The sequence below is a fragment of the Mobula hypostoma genome, chromosome 12 (assembly GCF_963921235.1).
Source record: "Mobula hypostoma chromosome 12, sMobHyp1.1, whole genome shotgun sequence".
NCBI lineage: Eukaryota > Metazoa > Chordata > Chondrichthyes > Myliobatiformes > Myliobatidae > Mobula > Mobula hypostoma.
Window position 1 is genome coordinate 80,107,771 of NC_086108.1, and position 17,621 is coordinate 80,125,391.

A 17,621-nucleotide genomic window follows, 5' to 3' on the forward strand; every position below is an offset into this window, starting at 1 on the left:
CTTTTTTAATGTCGAAATGTTTTAGCATATCAGCCTGTCTTATGCTGGTCTCACAGTTGTCACAAGTCCCTCTTCACCGGTGAATAATGAAATAAAATATTCATTAATGATTTCCTCTACCTCCTCTGATTTCAGATTTCCTTTTCTATCCCTGATTGGTCCAACCCTCACTCTAGTCATCCTCCCGTTCCTCACATAGGTGTGGTGTTTTCCTTAACCCTATGCGCCTTCTCGTGTCCCCTTCTGGCTCTTCTAAGCCTCTTCTTAAGCTCTTCCTGGCTACCTTATGACTTCCAAGAGCCCTGTCAGATCTTTGCTTTCTAAACCTTAAGTTTCCTTCTTTCACAAACAACAGGAATTCTACAGATGCTGGAAATTCAAGCAACACACATCAAAGTTGCTGGTGAACGCAGCAGGCCAGGCAGCATCTCTAGGAAGAGGTACAGTCGACGTTTCAGGCCGAGACCCTTCATCAGGACTAACTGAAGGAACAGTTAGTAAGAGATTTGAAAGTGGGAGGGGGAGGGGGAGATCCAAAATGGTAGGAGAAGACAGGAGGGGGAGGGATGGAGCCAAGAGCTGGACAGGTGATTGGCAAAGGGGATATGAGAGGATCATGGGACAGGAGGTCCGGGGAGAAAGACAGTTGGGGGGGAGGAACCCAGAGGATGGGCAAGGGGTATAGTCAGAGGGACAGAGGGAGAAAAAGGAGAGTGAGAGAAAGAATGTGTGTATAAAAATAAATAACGGATGGGGTACCAGGGGGAGGTGGGGCATTAGCGGAAGTTAGAAAAGTCGATGTTCATACCATCAGGTTGGAGGCTACCCGGGCGGAATATAAGGTGTTGTTCCTCCAACCTGAGTGTGGCTTCATCTTTACAGTAGAGGTGGCCGTGGATAGACATGTCAGAATGGGAATGGGATGTGGAATTAAAATGTGTGACCACTGGGAGATCCTGCTTTCTCTGGCGGACAGAGCGTAGGTGTTCCGCAAAGCAGTCTCCCAGTCTGCGTCGGGTCTCGCCAATATATAGAAGGCCACATCGGGAGCATCGGACGCAGTATATCACCCCAGCCGACTCACAGGTGAAGTGTTGCCTCACCTGGAAGGACTGTCTGGGGCCCTGAATGGTGGTAAGGGAGGAAGTGTAAGGGCATGTGTAGCACTTGTTCCGCTTACAAGGATAAGTGCCAGGAGGGAAATCAGTGGGGAGGGATGGGGGGTACAAATGGACAAGGGAGTCGCATAGGGAGCGATCCCTGCGGAAAGCAGAGAGAGGTGGGGAAGGAAAGATGTGCTTAGTGATGGGATCCTGTTGGAGGTGGCGGAAGTTACGGAGAATAATATGTTGGACCTGGAAGCTGATGGGGTGGTAGGTGAGGACCAGGGGAACCCTATTCCTATTGGGACGGCAGGAGGATGGAGAGAGAGCAGATGTACGTGAAATGGGGGAGATGCGTTTGAGAGCAGAGTTGATAGTGGAGGAAGGGAAGCCCCTTTCTTTAAAAAAAGGACACCTCCCTCGTCCTAGAATGAAAAGCCTCATCCTGAGAGCAGATGCAGCAGAGATGGAGGAATTGCGAGAAGGGGATGGCATTTTTGCAAGAGCCAGAGTGAAAGAGGAATAGTCCAGATAGCTGTGAGAGTCAGTAGGCTTATAGTAGACATCAGTGGATAAAGTTGTTTCCAGAGACAGAGACAGAAAGATCTAGAAAGGGGAGGGAGGTGTCGGAAATGGACCAGGTAAACTTGAGGGCAGGCTGAAAGTTGGAGGCAAAGTTAATAAAGTCAACGAGTCAACGTGCAGGAAGCAGCGCCAATGCAGTCGTTGATGTAGCGAAGGAAAAGTGGGGGACAGATACCAGAATAGGCACGGAACATAGATTGTTCCACAAAGCCAACAAAATGGCAGGCATAGCTAGAACCCATACGGGTGCCCATAGCTACACCTTTAGTTTGGAGGAAGTGGGAGGAGCCAAAGGAGAAATTATTAAGAGTAAGGACTAATTCCGCTAGACGGAGCAGAGTGGTGGTAGAGGGGAACTGATTAGGTCTGGAATCCAAAAAGAAGCGGAGAGCTTTGAGACCTTCCTGATGGGGGATGGAAGTATATAGGGACTGGACATCCATGGTGAAAATAAAGTGGTGGGGGCCAGGGAACTTAAAATCATCGAAAAGATTAAGAGTGTGAGAAGTGTCACGAACATAGGTAGGAAGGGATTGAACAAGGGGGGATAAAACCGTGTCGAGGTATGCAGAAACGAGTTCGGTGGGGCAGGAGCAAGCTGAGACAATAGGTCTACCAGGGCAGGCAGGTTTGTGGATCTTGGGTAGGAGGTAGAAACGGGAAGTGCGAGGTGTGGGAACTATAAGGTTGGTAGCAGTGGATGGGAGATCCCCTGAGCGGATAAAGTCGGTGATGGTGTGGGAGACAATAGCCTGGTGCTCCTTAGTGGGGTCACGATCGAGGGGTAAATAAGAGGAGGCATCCGTAAGTTGTCGCTGTGCCTCGGCAAGGTAGAGGTCAGTACGCCAGACTACAACAGCACCCCCCTTATCGGCGGGGTTAATAATAAGGTTAGGATCTTTCTTTCTCTTGATCGGATGTACCATATCTCTTCTCAACCATGGTTCCTTCACTGTACCACCTTTTCTCTACCTCAGTGGGACAATCTATCTAAAGCCCCATGCAAGTGTCCCCTAAACAACCTCTATAATTTCCATTGTGCATTTTCCTGAGTACATCTCTTTCAAATTTACGCTCCCAAGTTCCTGCCTAACAGCATTGCAATTTGCCCTCCCTCAATTAAATACTTCTCCATACCATCTGCATCTATCTCTGTCCAGGGAGATACCTACTGTTTATCTTATAAGACCACAGCCAATAAGGATAAATCTTCTCTAACCCTCAGGAAACTTTGCTCCCTTGACTGTGATTATAAATACACTGAACTGGTCAGACCTAGTTAACACAGCCGATGTGAAATAGTTCTCATGGCTTCGTTTGCTTCATATCATACTTTTGTTGAGAAATTAAGCAAAGTCAGGATATAGCTTCAGGCATCTTATCTACTTGCGATAAGAAACACTTGACATTTTGATGGCTTGATCATGAAGCAGGAAGTGTTTGATGATCAAAAAGGAACAAAGGCCAACAAATTCAAACACTGAAAATCCAAAATAAATAAAAGAGCTCTCTGGAAATACATAGCACATCAACTGGCCTCTCCAGACAGAATTAACGATTACACATTTCACATAATGCTTTACAATTTTATCACTGATGACTTTTATAACAAATAGTTACATAATTTGATAGCTATATGCAAATTAAAATAGTACAAAAAATAATTGAATGCTTGATGACAACAAAACCTAAATTAATGCAACTCTATTCATTGTTTTAATCTGCTGCAGTGCCTGGTAAAGACTTTGTAGGTCACCTCAACTAAAAATCTGTCTTTGACACATGCATCATTGACAGAATCCCACAACACACAATCCACTATAACCTTCCTAGCACTCCAGTCTAGCAAACAATCAAAAAGCAACCAACAGATGGAAAACAAAAGGCTTCTCAAGCAGATATACGAAAACATAACGGAGAACAATTTCTGATATAAATTTGTGATCTCATCTTTTTCTTTGGAGAAGTGGAAGGTATTTTAAGAAAACTCACAAACACCATAATTTTAATCATCTGTAAGAAAGATGATATTCTTCTGGGGCATATACAGAGGAGTCTCCATGCTGTCTGCTGCTAGGAAAGTTCTTGAAATCATCATCCTCAACTGACCTCTCCAGAGGCCAGAGATCTGTTTCCAGAATCAATCTCTGTCAAGAGATGCCATGATTATCAATGCATGTCAAATCCAAGAAAAATTCATGATGGAACACCAGTCACTGGATCTGATGATACTCATCCTCGTAAAAGGCTTTCAACTCTTTCACCTCAGACAATAAAATTCCTTCTTAAAGTTGCTGTTTTCAAAAATTTGTTAGCATTCTGTATGTGTTATGCAATGACTTACAAGCCATAATCCTAACCAATGTGCAAATTCAATTCAAGTTCAGACTGAGGTTCAAAAAGGCTATGTCAATGCTTCAATCCTCATCCCAGTCTTCCTCACTGCAATACTGCACCTCCTTTCCAACAATGTCCCTGCTGGAATGGAGCTAATCTACAGGATGAACGGAATATAGTTCAAGCTTTAAAACCAAGATCACCCTCTGCTAAGTCATTGATTTATAATATGCAGATAACGCTTGCATACATGCATATTCAGAGACTAAGCTTCAAATTACTGCTGACTTTTTTCACCGAAGCACATGAGGGGATGGGCCTTAGACAACAGTTGGAAGACAGAGTTCCTTTACTAACCTGTCTCCCTGCTGCACAGTATCACCCTCTGTTAATTACAATGCAGCCCTGGAAAATGTGGATCACTTTCCATTTCTTAGAAACCACTTCTTTTCGCAGGCGGACGACAAAGAAGGAATTCATTAGTGTCTCAACTGCCCTCAACTATTGTCATGCTATACAATATACAAAAGAAAGTTATTGCCAAAGTCAAAATAAAAATAATACACTGATACAATAGCTAATGCTCTTCTTAAATTAAACAACAAAGATGGACATTTCTTAATAATTGCAATAAATCATTTGGGAGAGTTTGATGCTGCCAAGAGGCACTTAAGATGAAATATTGGTTCAATAAACATCACAATCTTCACTACTAGAAAATTGATCCTTAACTTTCACACATGTACATGTTGGTTTATGTTTGTATTTCCATATGCATTAGCTATATGAATTATTCACACAAAAGATTCTGAAGATGCAAGAAATCTTTAGCAAACCACACATGATGAGCTCAGCAAGTCAGGCAATATCTATACAGTTAGCGTTTAGGCCGAGACCCTACACCTTGACCCGAAACATCCACTGTCTACTCCCCTCCATAGATGTTCACTGACTTGCTGAGTTCCTCCAATATTTTGTGCATGTAGCCATATGAACTAAACTTGCATATTAGAGGCATTTGGTTACATTAAGATCTGAACTTTTCTTTCGAACACCATCTTCACAAATCTTAAACCTAAATCATTATTGTTCTGAATTGTTTTTTTTAAAAGTCTGTGACCAAACTGTGGAAAGTTCAGCTCTTCATTCTGAATGATTCACTGTGACTCAACTAGAATAATAGGCAAGATATTTTGGACATTCAGATGTTCACACACTTGTTATATTTTTATCCCATAGTTCATAAATGTTCTCCAATTTATAAATTAACTCTATGAATACATATTAGATAATTACTGGTTACTCGTGGGTGCAAATTGCAAAATCATGAGGTTCATTCAGCCTTAAGGAAAATAATGGTAATCAAGTTTGTAACATTTTCAGGAACACATACTCAATGAATTATTTTGGTGTGAGCTGGTTTTCTCAATGATCACGATAGAATTCATCACAAAGCAGAATATATATGCATGTTTTTGCAATGGTTCCTTTGGATATTTTGTAAATATATTAAACATCAAAGCAGCATAAAGGTGTTAACAGATCTTCATTTTATTGGGTTAAATGCAGACATGTTGAAGGAACCCGATAGGTTCATTGAAGGACCTATATTGTCTTTTGGAAAGAGCAATAGGTTGGGATTTTGTAGGCTTCTTTAAGAGGCAGCTATTTACTGCAACACCAACCTATTTAAATAAATATTACATCTGAATCCATATGGCTGTCTGGGTGAGATTAAACAAATTATAACATGAATAAATATATGCCAATTCAGAAAATCCATCATTGAATCATCACTCACTTTCACACCTGAATGTTAACAAAACTGACATCTCTAACAGTTAAGTCTCTGTGTTAGTTTTCCTCGTTCATATGGGGCATTGTTTTAACATTCAAGCTTATTTACACACAGTAGACAAGGCCCCCACTGACCCTTGGGTGGGAGTTAAGCAACTGGAAAACACACAGTGGTAGAGAGGTAGAACTTTGGGAAGAGAAAGAGTCCCTGTGCCACTGCCATACTAAGCATAACCCTCGCTAGTCAATACAGTACAGCACAGTTTGTGCGAAGTTTAAAGCTCAAACGGTCCCAAATTTAGAAAATTCATTCAGGTTAGCAGTCCGAAAATCTCCCTTAATTTGCTTCATAATGATTTTTATAAATTCTTGGTAGCATTTTCTAATTGAGAGGAAGTTAAACTACCCATGCACCCTCATCAATGGCAAAAGCATTTTGAAATTGGTACCTGATGAATCAGATCATTCAAAAGTTGATTTTCATGTTTTCTGTATATGGTTTGCTTCTTTTCAATCCCTTCTTTGGTTATAACATGTAAACTTCAACCTCATCATTCCCCATCAAATTACATTAAATATGACTATTGACTTCATTTCTCACGATGTCCTCCAAGACCAATATATTTATATAATTTATGCTCGTCAAAGTATGAGTCAAAAAAGGACATAATCATAACAAGTACGATATTCTCATACATGCCCCCACCTTATGAAAAATATAAGTACAGAGAAGCTGCAATTTTTTTTTTGAACTCTGATTAGTTAGAGTTGTTTCAATAGTGGAATTTTCTAGAAATATAAATTAGTATTTTGAACAATAAAATTTAGCCCTCAAAGGAGCAGAACCAATTCAAACCCACTGCTCATTCCTATATAGCTTGTCTCATGACAGTCCACGTTTGATGTCCAGATGAACAACAAATACGGCAGTTCCCGAATGTCAGCAACATCATCATATCTCCATCAAGCGATCATTGCCCACAATTACTGCATTCACATGTTTTGCTGCAAAAACAAAGAAAGAAAATATGAAAAGAAAATTTAAGGAAATAAGTTTGCAGTGTTGATTAAAACTTGTACAAAATTAGACCATAAGATATGGGCCATTTGGCCCATTGAATCTGCTCCATTTCACCATGGCTGATCCAATTTTCCTCTTAGCCCCAATCTCCCTTCTTCACCCTTTATCCCTTCATGCCCTGACCAACCAAGAATCTATCAACCTCTGTCTTAAAATATGCATAAAGACTTGGCCTCCACAGGTGCCTGTGACAAAAAATTCCATAGATTCACCACTCCTCCTCATCTCCATTCTAAAAGGACGTCCCTCTATTCTGAGGCTGTGTCCTCTGGTCTTAGACTCTCCCACCATAGGAAACGTATTCTCCACAGCCACTCTATCATGGCCTTTCAACATTCCATTAGGGTTCAATTAAGTCACCTCCCCCCACCCCCCCCATTCTTCTGAATTCTAGTGATACAGGGCCAGAGCCATCAGACGCTCTTCATATGATAAGCCATTCCATCCTGGAATCATTTTCATGAACCTCCTTTGAATCCTCTCCAGTTTCAGCACATCTTTTGTAACATAAGGGACCCAAGACTGCTCAGAATACTCCAACTGAAATGTACTTGGAATTTCACCTCTGCTGTAGAAATTATAGCTTAATGAAAACTAAACATGCAAAAAGCTGTGAAGTGAATATTAACTACTAATGGCTGATTAATGATGCACATCAAGGATCAAAAGACCAAAGGTCACCTTTGAAGGGTGTACACCTTTCCTTTCCAAATAAAACATTTAGCCAAGAGGCTTCTTTTGAGAATGATTTGTTATAACAACTTCGGAAAAAATGCTTTCAGTCTTTGGATTCCGACTCTATCCTCAGTACCATTCCTTTACAGTCACCAGCTTAGTATTGCTGTGTGTGTTATGTTATTGATTATTCCTGCATGGTGGTTATGCAACAATTTCACTTGTTTTGCTATACTTCTATATAGAGTGTTTACAGGGTTATGTTAAAAGTTAATGGATTAATAGGTAAAACAATGATTTTTATTACAATTAGTTTTTTAAAAAAATCTTCGATGGTGAAGAAAGTGCTAAAAATGATAATCAAGAACATGATTAGGATAAATGTGGTGGTGATCAATCAGCATATAGGAGGAAGATAGAAAATCTGGCTGAGTAGTACGACAATAACAACTCAATGTCTGCAAAACCAAGGAGCTGATTATTGACTTCTGGAGGAGGAAGCCAGAGATCCATGAGCCAGTGCTTATTGGGGGAATCAGAGGTGAACAGCAGCTTTAAATTCCTTGGTGTTATCATTTCCAAGGACCTGTCCTTGGCCCAGCACGCAAGTGCAATTATAAAAAAAGCACGATAGCCCCTCTACTTCTTTAGCAGCTTGCAAAGATTCAGCATGACATCTAAAACTTGACAAACTTCTATAGATGTGTGGTGAAGAGTACATGACTGGCTGCATCACAGTCTGATATGGTAATGCCAATGCCCTTGAATGGAAAATCTTACAAAAAGCAGTGAATATGGCCCAGTCCTGACGAAGGGTCTCAGCCCGAAACATCGACTGTACCTCTTCCTAGAGATGCTGCCTGGCCTGCTGCATTCACCAGTAACTTTGAGGCAGTGGAAGGTGTTAATCAAACTGAAGGGAAGTAAGCAGTGGCATTTCCCCAGAGGTCAGTATGTAATGACCATTATTGTTCTTAAATATATATTACTTAGATTGGCATTTCTAAGCACAATTCCCAAAGTTGGAGGAAGACTGTAAGAAACATCAAGAAAATACAGATAGATTGTAAGGATAAAGATGAGTGGAAGGTGAAATTTACTACTGATAATTGTTTCATTTTGATAAGAAGAATGAGGATAGACAATATAAATTAGATGACATAATCTTAAAAGTGGTACAGGAAGAAGGGCAGAATATTTGCATATTTTATGGAAAGTGGAAAAGCAGGTTGAGAAGTTGGCTTTCAAAGGTATATGGCATTCTTGGTTTTATTAATAGGACAGAGCATAAAGGCAAGAGAATATTGGCAAACCTTTAAAAAACACAGGCTCTACAACAATTAGAGTAACAATTCCAGTCTGGGTGTTACACTTTAGAAAAGATACGATTAAAATGATTCTTGGGATGAGGGTTTTCATGGACAGACTGGAGAAGCAGCAGTGTGGATTTGAAAAGCAAATATTCTCTTGTGGAATCTAGAACGGAGTGGGGGGGAAGGGGTCAATATGTTTATTTAAGAGAACAGGGTTGCTAATTTAAGACGGGGGTGAAGCATTTTTTTCCTGTCAAGAGTGTCTTGCCTCTTTGGAACTTCCTCTAATGATCGTGGAAGAAGAGTCTTTGAAATATTCAAAAATAGATATATACTTGAAAGCAATGGAGTGATGATCAAGTATATGTAGTTAGGCAGGAGTGTAGAGTTGTGGTTGCAAATGAATCAGCTTTGACTTTATTAGATAACAGACAGGTTACCTAAGCTGAGTGCCTTACTCTTGCTCCTAATTCTTATGTTTTTAAATCCAGCAAGTTCATAAACCCACTTCTTCTTCATGTGCCTTGCGCATTACATGCTTGGGCGATCATGGCTTTCCACATCGGATGATCCCATGCAGCGTCAATGATATCTCGCACACTTAGATCTGTCAGTTCTTTCACAGTGTCCATATATTTTCTTCTTTGCCTTCCTTTTCCGCGTTTCCCAGGCATACAGCCTTGTAATGTAAGGCATTCTGTTTCTCCCTTTGATGACATTGCCCAGGAATTTAAGTTTCCTCCCATTTAATGTTCTCATTAAAGATCTTTTTGTATGGGCACGTTGGAGTACTGTCTCATTAGTTACCCTATCTCTATATGATATTTTCAACATTCTTCTAAGAAACCACGTTTCTGTTGCTTCTAAGTTTCTTTGGAGTTCTGGTGTTATAGACCATGTTTCAGAAGCATACATATAGACCATGTTTCGGAAGATTAACCAGATGTAACATTTTAGTAGCCTGAGCCTTGTTGTCATAGAAATGCCTGAAACGTCAACTGCACCTCTTCCTACAGATGCTGCCTGGCCTGCTGCGTTCACCAGCAACTTTGATGTGTGTTGCTTCATTTTTTGGAAGTTGGTTTTGGCAATGGCAATTCTTCTTTTTATTTCTACTTTACTTCTAGCATCTTGTGATATAAAGCTACCAAGATAATTAAAGCTGGTCATTTGTTCAATCAACACACATCAAAGTTGCTGGTGAACTCAGCAGGCCAGGCAGCATCTGTAGGAAGAGGTGCAGTCGACGTTTCAGGCCGAGACCCTTCGTGAGGTTTCGGCCTGAAACGTCGATTGCACCTCTTCCTACAGATACTGCCTGGCCTGCTGCGTTCACCAGCAACTTTGATGTGTGTTGCTTGAATTTACAGCATCTGCAGAATTCCTGTTGTTTGCATTTGTTCAATCTCTTGGTTACCGATGTACAATTGGCAGTTGGGAGTATCCTGCTGTTTTGATATTGCCATACATTTGTTTTTTTTTTACAGTTGACGGTTACACCAAAATCTGCACTTGTTCATACTACTTTGTCCAGGAGGATTTGTAGGTCTTCTGCAGCACTTGCTATTAGGGTGGTATCGTCTGCATATCTTATATTGTTGATGTTAACACCTCCAATTTTTATCCCATCTAGGTCTTCTATTTCTCTGAGAATCATTTCACTATAGATATTAAACAATTCTGCTGAGGCAACACATCCCTGTCTAACTCCTCTTTGAATTTTAGTCCAATTGCTTATATTATCATCAATTTTTACCGCCATCGTTTGGTTCCAATATAAATTTAGAAGCAGTTGTTGGTCCCTTCCGTCAAGGTTTAGTTTAGCAAGAATTTGAAATAATTTTTCATGTTGCACTTTGTCGAATGCTTTAGTGAAATCAATAAAACATAAAAAACATCATTTTGATATTCAATTGCCCTTTCTGCATAAACCCACACCTACACTAAAATACTTCAAGAACAATCTTCAGTCAACCTTGTAGTGGACATCTACAAGTAGTGGCAAAAACGTAGTAAAGCTATTTTGTTCACTCTCTAGTATCTTCACTTTCAGAGCAGTGACTCAAACTGGATGGACTATTTCAGCTGTGGGCTAACTGATGCTTTATCAAGACTCATCTTAACTAGCCTGCTTTTTTTTCCATCACTGTCTTTATCTAAGGAACCTAGAATCATGTAAGCTTTACAATTGGTAAACTGCTCTCTCATTGCATTCTACATATTCAAAGCCTTATTAGTTTATTGAATGATGTGCGAGTCTATCCCAGCACACCATTTAAAACAGTACCATTTAATCTACACCATTTTTACAAAATGGTAAAATTCTCTATATTAAATTCCAACTGCTGTTTGTCTGCTTATATCATCCAGCATTGTTCCTATCCTCACTCTCTAGCATAGCCCCAATGTTTGTCTTATCTCCAAATTTTCAAACTTAGTTCTGCAGACCCAAGGCACTAATACAATTCAATATCCAAATTAGTAATTATATTGATTACAACATTTTAGTTGATTTGTGATTTTACAAAAATAGTAACTGGAAAATGAAATGTCTGCACAAAGCAACTAAAAGGCTTGAGTCCAGCCACGAGATGCCACGGTCCTAAAGCTGATCTCTGCTTAAGGGGATTTCACTATAAATCATAAGCTATTATGATATATAACAGAAATACTTCTTTTGTTATTTGTCCTATTTGTCCTTCAAAAGAACCCAAACATAAACAGGGAATTGTTTAAAAATCTGCGGAACTTAAATTAGCTGGTAAAAGATTGGGGCTTTCGAGTAATCAGTCTTTCAAACTTAAAAAATAAACACTCTTCCTCTCATGGTAATCTGTCAACCTCCATCAACATCTCATAAATGTAGATGTTTCTTGATTGATCATGAGTGAAGAAAAACGATTATAAATTATGTTTTAAAGTGCAAATTAGTCATTAATTATTGGGGAACTACAGGAGAAATCCACAAATAACTCAAAACCAGTTGAATAACATTAGTTAAGAATAGTTACAGGTTAAATGAAGGAGAAAATGTTAATGTTCTAATTGTTTAAAGCATGCAGTGGAACTTAAAATTTCAGGCACATATTGACACCTTCAGCATTGAGATATTTTATAGAATTCAGCCCATAGGACTGAATATTTTTGTTGGCCTGCAGAGATTGGTACTTCCTGAATGTACCGGCATTTGAACAATAAACTTGGTTTTTGCAAGAGGAAGAAAAACAGCACATGTATATATATTTTTAAAAATCCACTAAAATTGCTTCCTTTCAGAAAAGCTCTTTATGTAGACTTACTTCTCCATTACCCAATGCATTGTAAATCATTAATAAAAAAAGAATACATCGCTGAACCAAAAAAAAAATCCCCCATGTAAAGTCACTAAGTCAGCCTGAAATCCTGTTGTTTGAATCCATAGAGGATAAAGGCCTTGGAGCTTTTGCCAGAGAGGACACTGTTCCTGACAGATGTTAAGCTCTTCTCATGATGGATCACACTGGCTTAGGACAACGACCCTTTTGTATGAGATTCAAATGTCAGGGCAACAGAGAGCTTACTGTAAAGCCAACTTCCCTTTATTTGGGGTGGGGAGGAAGCGAAATCTGCTTGTTAGCTTAAGGATAGATTGCTGCTGACTGTGATAACTTTTAGTGTAAAAGGTTAGTTTCAAGGCCAGGACCACCAAGAAACTCATCCCCTTGGGGACTAAGGGCTACAGGTTAGCTTATAAGATCAAGCACATTGATTTTTATGAATAGAATGAAAATAAAAATGCTAATTTATCCATGCAAAATTTTCAGGTGGAACTGTAGAATTGATGATGCCATTGAAACATGCTTCAGACAGATTTTAAAATAATGTCATACAGAAATGTTGTTATATTCTTCAAGTTTTGAAAAGAAAAACCTTATCCATGTTCAGTGTTTGCTTTGTTCAAAGGTAGAAAATATCTCATTCCTGGGTCTTCATCTACTGTTACTGTGTAACCTTCAGCTCATTTTGGTATCATAGGTAGGGTCACATTTCAAAATCACATCCGCTCTTCAAAGAATATCAGATTTTGCAGCATTTTAAAAATGGTATAACTCTCTCATCGGGACTGAAAATGTGATGATTTTATAATCTTCAAAATTGACTGAGCTAGAGAGAGAAACTGATACATGTTTATTTTACATCCGAACACAACTTTGAATCTCTTTCTTATTTTCTAAGTTCAAAGTAAAATGTATTATCAAAGCATGTATATATTACCATATACTACCTACAGATTTATTTTCTTGCGGTATTTATAGGAAAATAAAAAAATAGAACATAGGAACATAAGAAATAGGAGCAGGAGTGGGCAATCCAGCCCGTTGAGCCTGCTCTACCATTCAGTAAGATCATGGCTGATCTGACCATGGACTCCACTCCACCTACCTGCCCTTTCCCCATAGCTCTTAATTCCCCAACTATACAAAAATCTATCCAACCTCGTCTTAAATATATTTACTGAGGTAGCCTCCACCGCTTCATTGCAGAGAATTCCACAGATTCACCACTTCCTGGGAAAAGCAGTTCCTCCTCATCTCCATCCTAAATCTACTCCTTCGAATCTTGAGGCTATGTCCCCTAGTTCTAGTCTCACCCACCAGTGGAAACAACTTTCCTGCCTCTATCTTACCTACCCCTTTCATAATTTTATATGCTTCTGTAAGATCTCCTCTCATTCTTCCGAATTCCAGCGAGTATAATCCCAGGCAATTCAATCTCTCCTCAGTCTAACCCTCTCATGTCCAGAATAAACCTCATGAACCTCCTCTGCACTGCCTCGAAAGCCAATATCTTTCTTCAAGTAAGGAGACCGAAACTGCAGACAGTACTCCAGATGCTGCCTCACCAGTACCCTGTACAGTTGCAGCATAACCTCCCTTCTCTTAAATTTCATCCCTCTAGCAATGAAGGCCAACATTCCATTTGCTTTCTTGATAGCCTGCTGCACCTGCAAACCAACCTTTTGTGATTCATGCACACACACTCCCAAGTCCCTCTGCACAGCAACATACTCCAAATTTTTACCACTTAAATAATAATCTGCTTTCATGTTTCCTTCCAAAGTGGATGACCTCACATTTACCAACATTGTATCCACCTGCCAGACCCTTGCCCACTCACTTAACCCATCTATATTCCTCTACAGACCCTCTGTATCTTCTGCACAATTTGCTTTTCCACTCAATTTACTATCATCAGCAAACTTAAATACACTACACTCGTTCCCCTCTTCCAGATCGTTAATGTGTATCATGAACAGTTGTGGGCCCAGCACCGACCCCTGCAGCACCCCACTCACCACTGATTGCCAACCAGAGTAATACCCATGTATCCCCAACTCTCTGCTTTCTATTAGTTAACCAATCCTCTATCCATGCTAATAAATCACCCCCAACTCTATGCATCCTTATCTTATGGATAAGACTTTTATGCGGCACCTTATCAAACGCCTTCTGGAAATCCAAGTAAATAACGTCCATCTGTTCCCCTTTATCCACTGCACTCATTATGTCCTCAAAGACCTCCAGTAAGTCTGTCAAACAGGACCGGCCTTTGTTGAATCTATATTGCGTCTGCCTGATGGATCTATTTCTTTCCAGATGCCTAGCTATTTCTTCTTTAATGATATTTATCTTCAAGCATTTTCCCAACTACAGATGTTAAACTAACTGGCCTATGGTTACCTGCCTTTTGCCTGCATACTTTTTTGAAAAGTGCGCGACATTCGCCATCTTCCAATCCGCCTGGACCTGCCCAGAGTCCAGAGAATTTTGGTAAATCATCACCAAAGCCTCTACTATAACTGCAGCCATTTCTTTCAGTGCCCTGGGATGCATTCCATCAGGACCAGGAGATCTGTCTATCTTCAGGCCCACAAGTTTGCTCAGCACTACCACTTTAGTGATAGCTGTCGTATTGAGGTCTTCACCTCCCATCGCATCTTTGGCAGCTCCACTGTGGACCAACACAAAATAGTCATTCAAAGCCTTGGCTATTTCCTCATTACCCAATATCAATTTCCTCTTCTCGTCCTCCAAGGGACCTACATTCACTTTAGCCACCCTTTTCCGCTTTATATAATTATTAAAACCTTTACTATCCATTTTCATATTTTGTGCTAGTTTATTTTCACAATCTAGCTTCCTTTTCTTTATTGTTCGCTTAGTGGTACTTCGTTGCTTTTTAAAGTTTTCCCAATCTTCCAGTTTCCCACTACTTTTGGCAACTTCCTATGCATGAGCTTTTAGTTTGATGCCTTTCTTTATTTCCTTAGTTATCCAAGGCTGGCTCTCCCACCCTCACTGTCCTTGCTTTAACTAGGAAAATACTTTTGCTGAGCACCTAGAAAAATCCCTTTGAAAGTCTTCCACTGCTCCTCAACTGTCCCACCATTTAGTCTGTGTTCCCAGTTTACACTAGCTAAATCCACTATAAACATTGCTTGACAAACAGCCAACCTGCAAAAGAAGCCAAATTGTGAAATTAAAAAATAATACTGAGAACGAGTTTTAAAAAGTCCTAGGAAGTGAGTCTGTAGGTTCTGGAGTCAGTTCAGAGTTGTAGTGAAGTGAGTGAAGTTATCCGTACCAGTTCCAGAGCCTGATGGTTGCAGGGAAATATTGTTCCTGAACCTGGAGGTGCGGGAGAGACCTAAGGCTTCTGTACTTCTTGTCTGATGGTAGTAGGGCCTGGATTGGGTTCTTTGATGATGGATGCTGCTTTTTTATGGCAGCACTTTAACACCTCCTACAGATCAATGTGAGACGGCAGCCCATTACCAAATCCACTAAATTTGTTGTTTGAATGTAGGTAATTAAAAATATAAAAACTTAGATCACTCTAGTAAGTTGCTACTTTTCAAAATCATGAAGGAATCAGTTTCTGTGATGCTGCTTTTTGGACAGATATTGTTCAGATAGTAGGAAATAACTCAGAAAGATATTTCTACCAATACGGATCTCACTCAATATTGTGCTGAGACATCAGCTTGAATTTTCAACTTCATATCTAGGGTTAAGTTCTTGAACCAACAGTCTCTGATTCACAAGAATACTGGTCAGTCAATGAATTCAATTCAACATGGAAGCTATCTTTTACAGTCTCCTTTCTCCTAGATTAGAGCAAGTAATGAGCCCTAGATCCACATCAATGGGAACAACAAACGCTGTTCTCTTTCACAAAGTGAACCTGCTGACTCGTTTGTCATTTTTTTCAAACACTGTGGTACTGAAAAGCAAGATAGGCTGCTTTAGTCTCGAACTCCAACAAACTTAATGGGAACAATAGTAGCATTTAACAAATGCTGTTCAAGAAATTAATTCTGAGTGCCCCAGTTTCATCCCACATGTCAAAGAAGGTTTACTGAACACAATGCATTTCCTCTAGTGTATTGATGAGAAGCAAATTATGTTTGAGGGGTGGGCAGAGTGTGGATTGTCTAATAGGAATGTAGGGATGTTACAGGAAAAACATTTGCAGTGATTAGTTTCCTCTGTGAGCTGCCAAGGACTTAATGGGGTGAAATAGCCCTTCTCTGCAATAAGGAAATAGGGTAACACAAGAGTCGAGTCAACAGGAAATGGAATGATCAGGTCAGCAGAGGTCATCAACTATCAACTGGTACATTGTATTTCTGCCTCTAAGGAATACTGATGCTTCTTTTGCTACTTCCCAATCGTCAGTCTCCTCCAACTGCAATCCTTCCTAATTCGGGGGTGGAGTGAGGGAGAGATTTGATGAGAATTTAAGATGACTAAAGGTCTGGATTAAGGTAGGATTATGTAAATTGGTGGCTGATAGCTGGCACGATCTTGCTGAATCGAAAAGCCTGTTTTCATGCTGTATCTTTCTATCAGTTTATGTTTCTTTGTGGTGACACATGCAGAATGTTAAAAGGATGCAGAGGCTTTTGAAACACAATTGTAACCATCCCCTACCCTATTCATACATCAGCTCCATAGGTTCTCAAAGCCAAGTAATGTGCTCCAAGAGAGATCCGAGTTAGTTTCAGGTCGAGGACCATTTCTCAGAAACTGGGAAGGAGATAAAAGAAGTTCACTGAGCTGCAGGCAATGGAGGAAGGTGGGGGGGGGGGGAGAATGCTCCTGATAGGGTAAAACCAGGATGACTGTTGGGATAAGCAGTAAACAAGGTATCTAGTCAAATAATCTGTTTCTCTTCCCACAGGTATGCACCCAGGTTTCTGGAACTTCACTACTAGTGTTATAGAGCACAATTATTGTTGTAATAGTAAACTGGATTTGCTTAGACTTATGATTAATCACTTTATTCTGAAATAGGGACTAATCTGCTACTTAATTAAATCTTCCTGTAGCCACCATTCTGTATTCAAAAAGTAGTTTTACTGGCAATCTCGGCAAATGAGAATGTATAAGTTGAACTAAATTCATGCTCAGGTAGATCAGATTTGGCTGCTCCACTGGTGTGCACTAGTTTTTGATAAACACCAACTGTGTTTCATCTTGCAGTTGCTCCAACCCCTTGAATGTCATTAGGGCTTTGGGTATTAATGTGCAGGATACATGAAAATATTGTGTATCATTACTGGACTGGACTAAAACCAAGATGACTATTATGCACATATTTTAAAAGTACATTTGCAGTCCAGTGTAGGGACTAATAAATTAACATTTAAGCTTTTGAATGATGTACGCCACTCTCAGTCATATATAT

The 17,621-nt window shown here is 39.8% G+C and overlaps 1 protein-coding gene across 2 annotated transcripts in view; it reads right to left on the reverse strand.

The window, feature by feature from the left end:
* Positions 1-5,115: 5,115 nt before the first annotated feature.
* eif2b3 (eukaryotic translation initiation factor 2B, subunit 3 gamma) overlaps positions 5,116-17,621 on the reverse strand; it is a 127,259-nt gene continuing 114,753 nt past the window's right edge. Inside the window, exon 12 of one of the 2 annotated variants that reach the window (XM_063064999.1) lies at positions 5,116-6,827. In XM_063064999.1, the coding sequence (XP_062921069.1) occupies positions 6,775-6,827 (53 nt within the window). In that variant the 3' untranslated portion in view covers positions 5,116-6,774. The remainder of the gene's footprint in view (positions 6,828-17,621) is intronic. The other variant, XM_063064998.1, reaches the window with a different exon arrangement.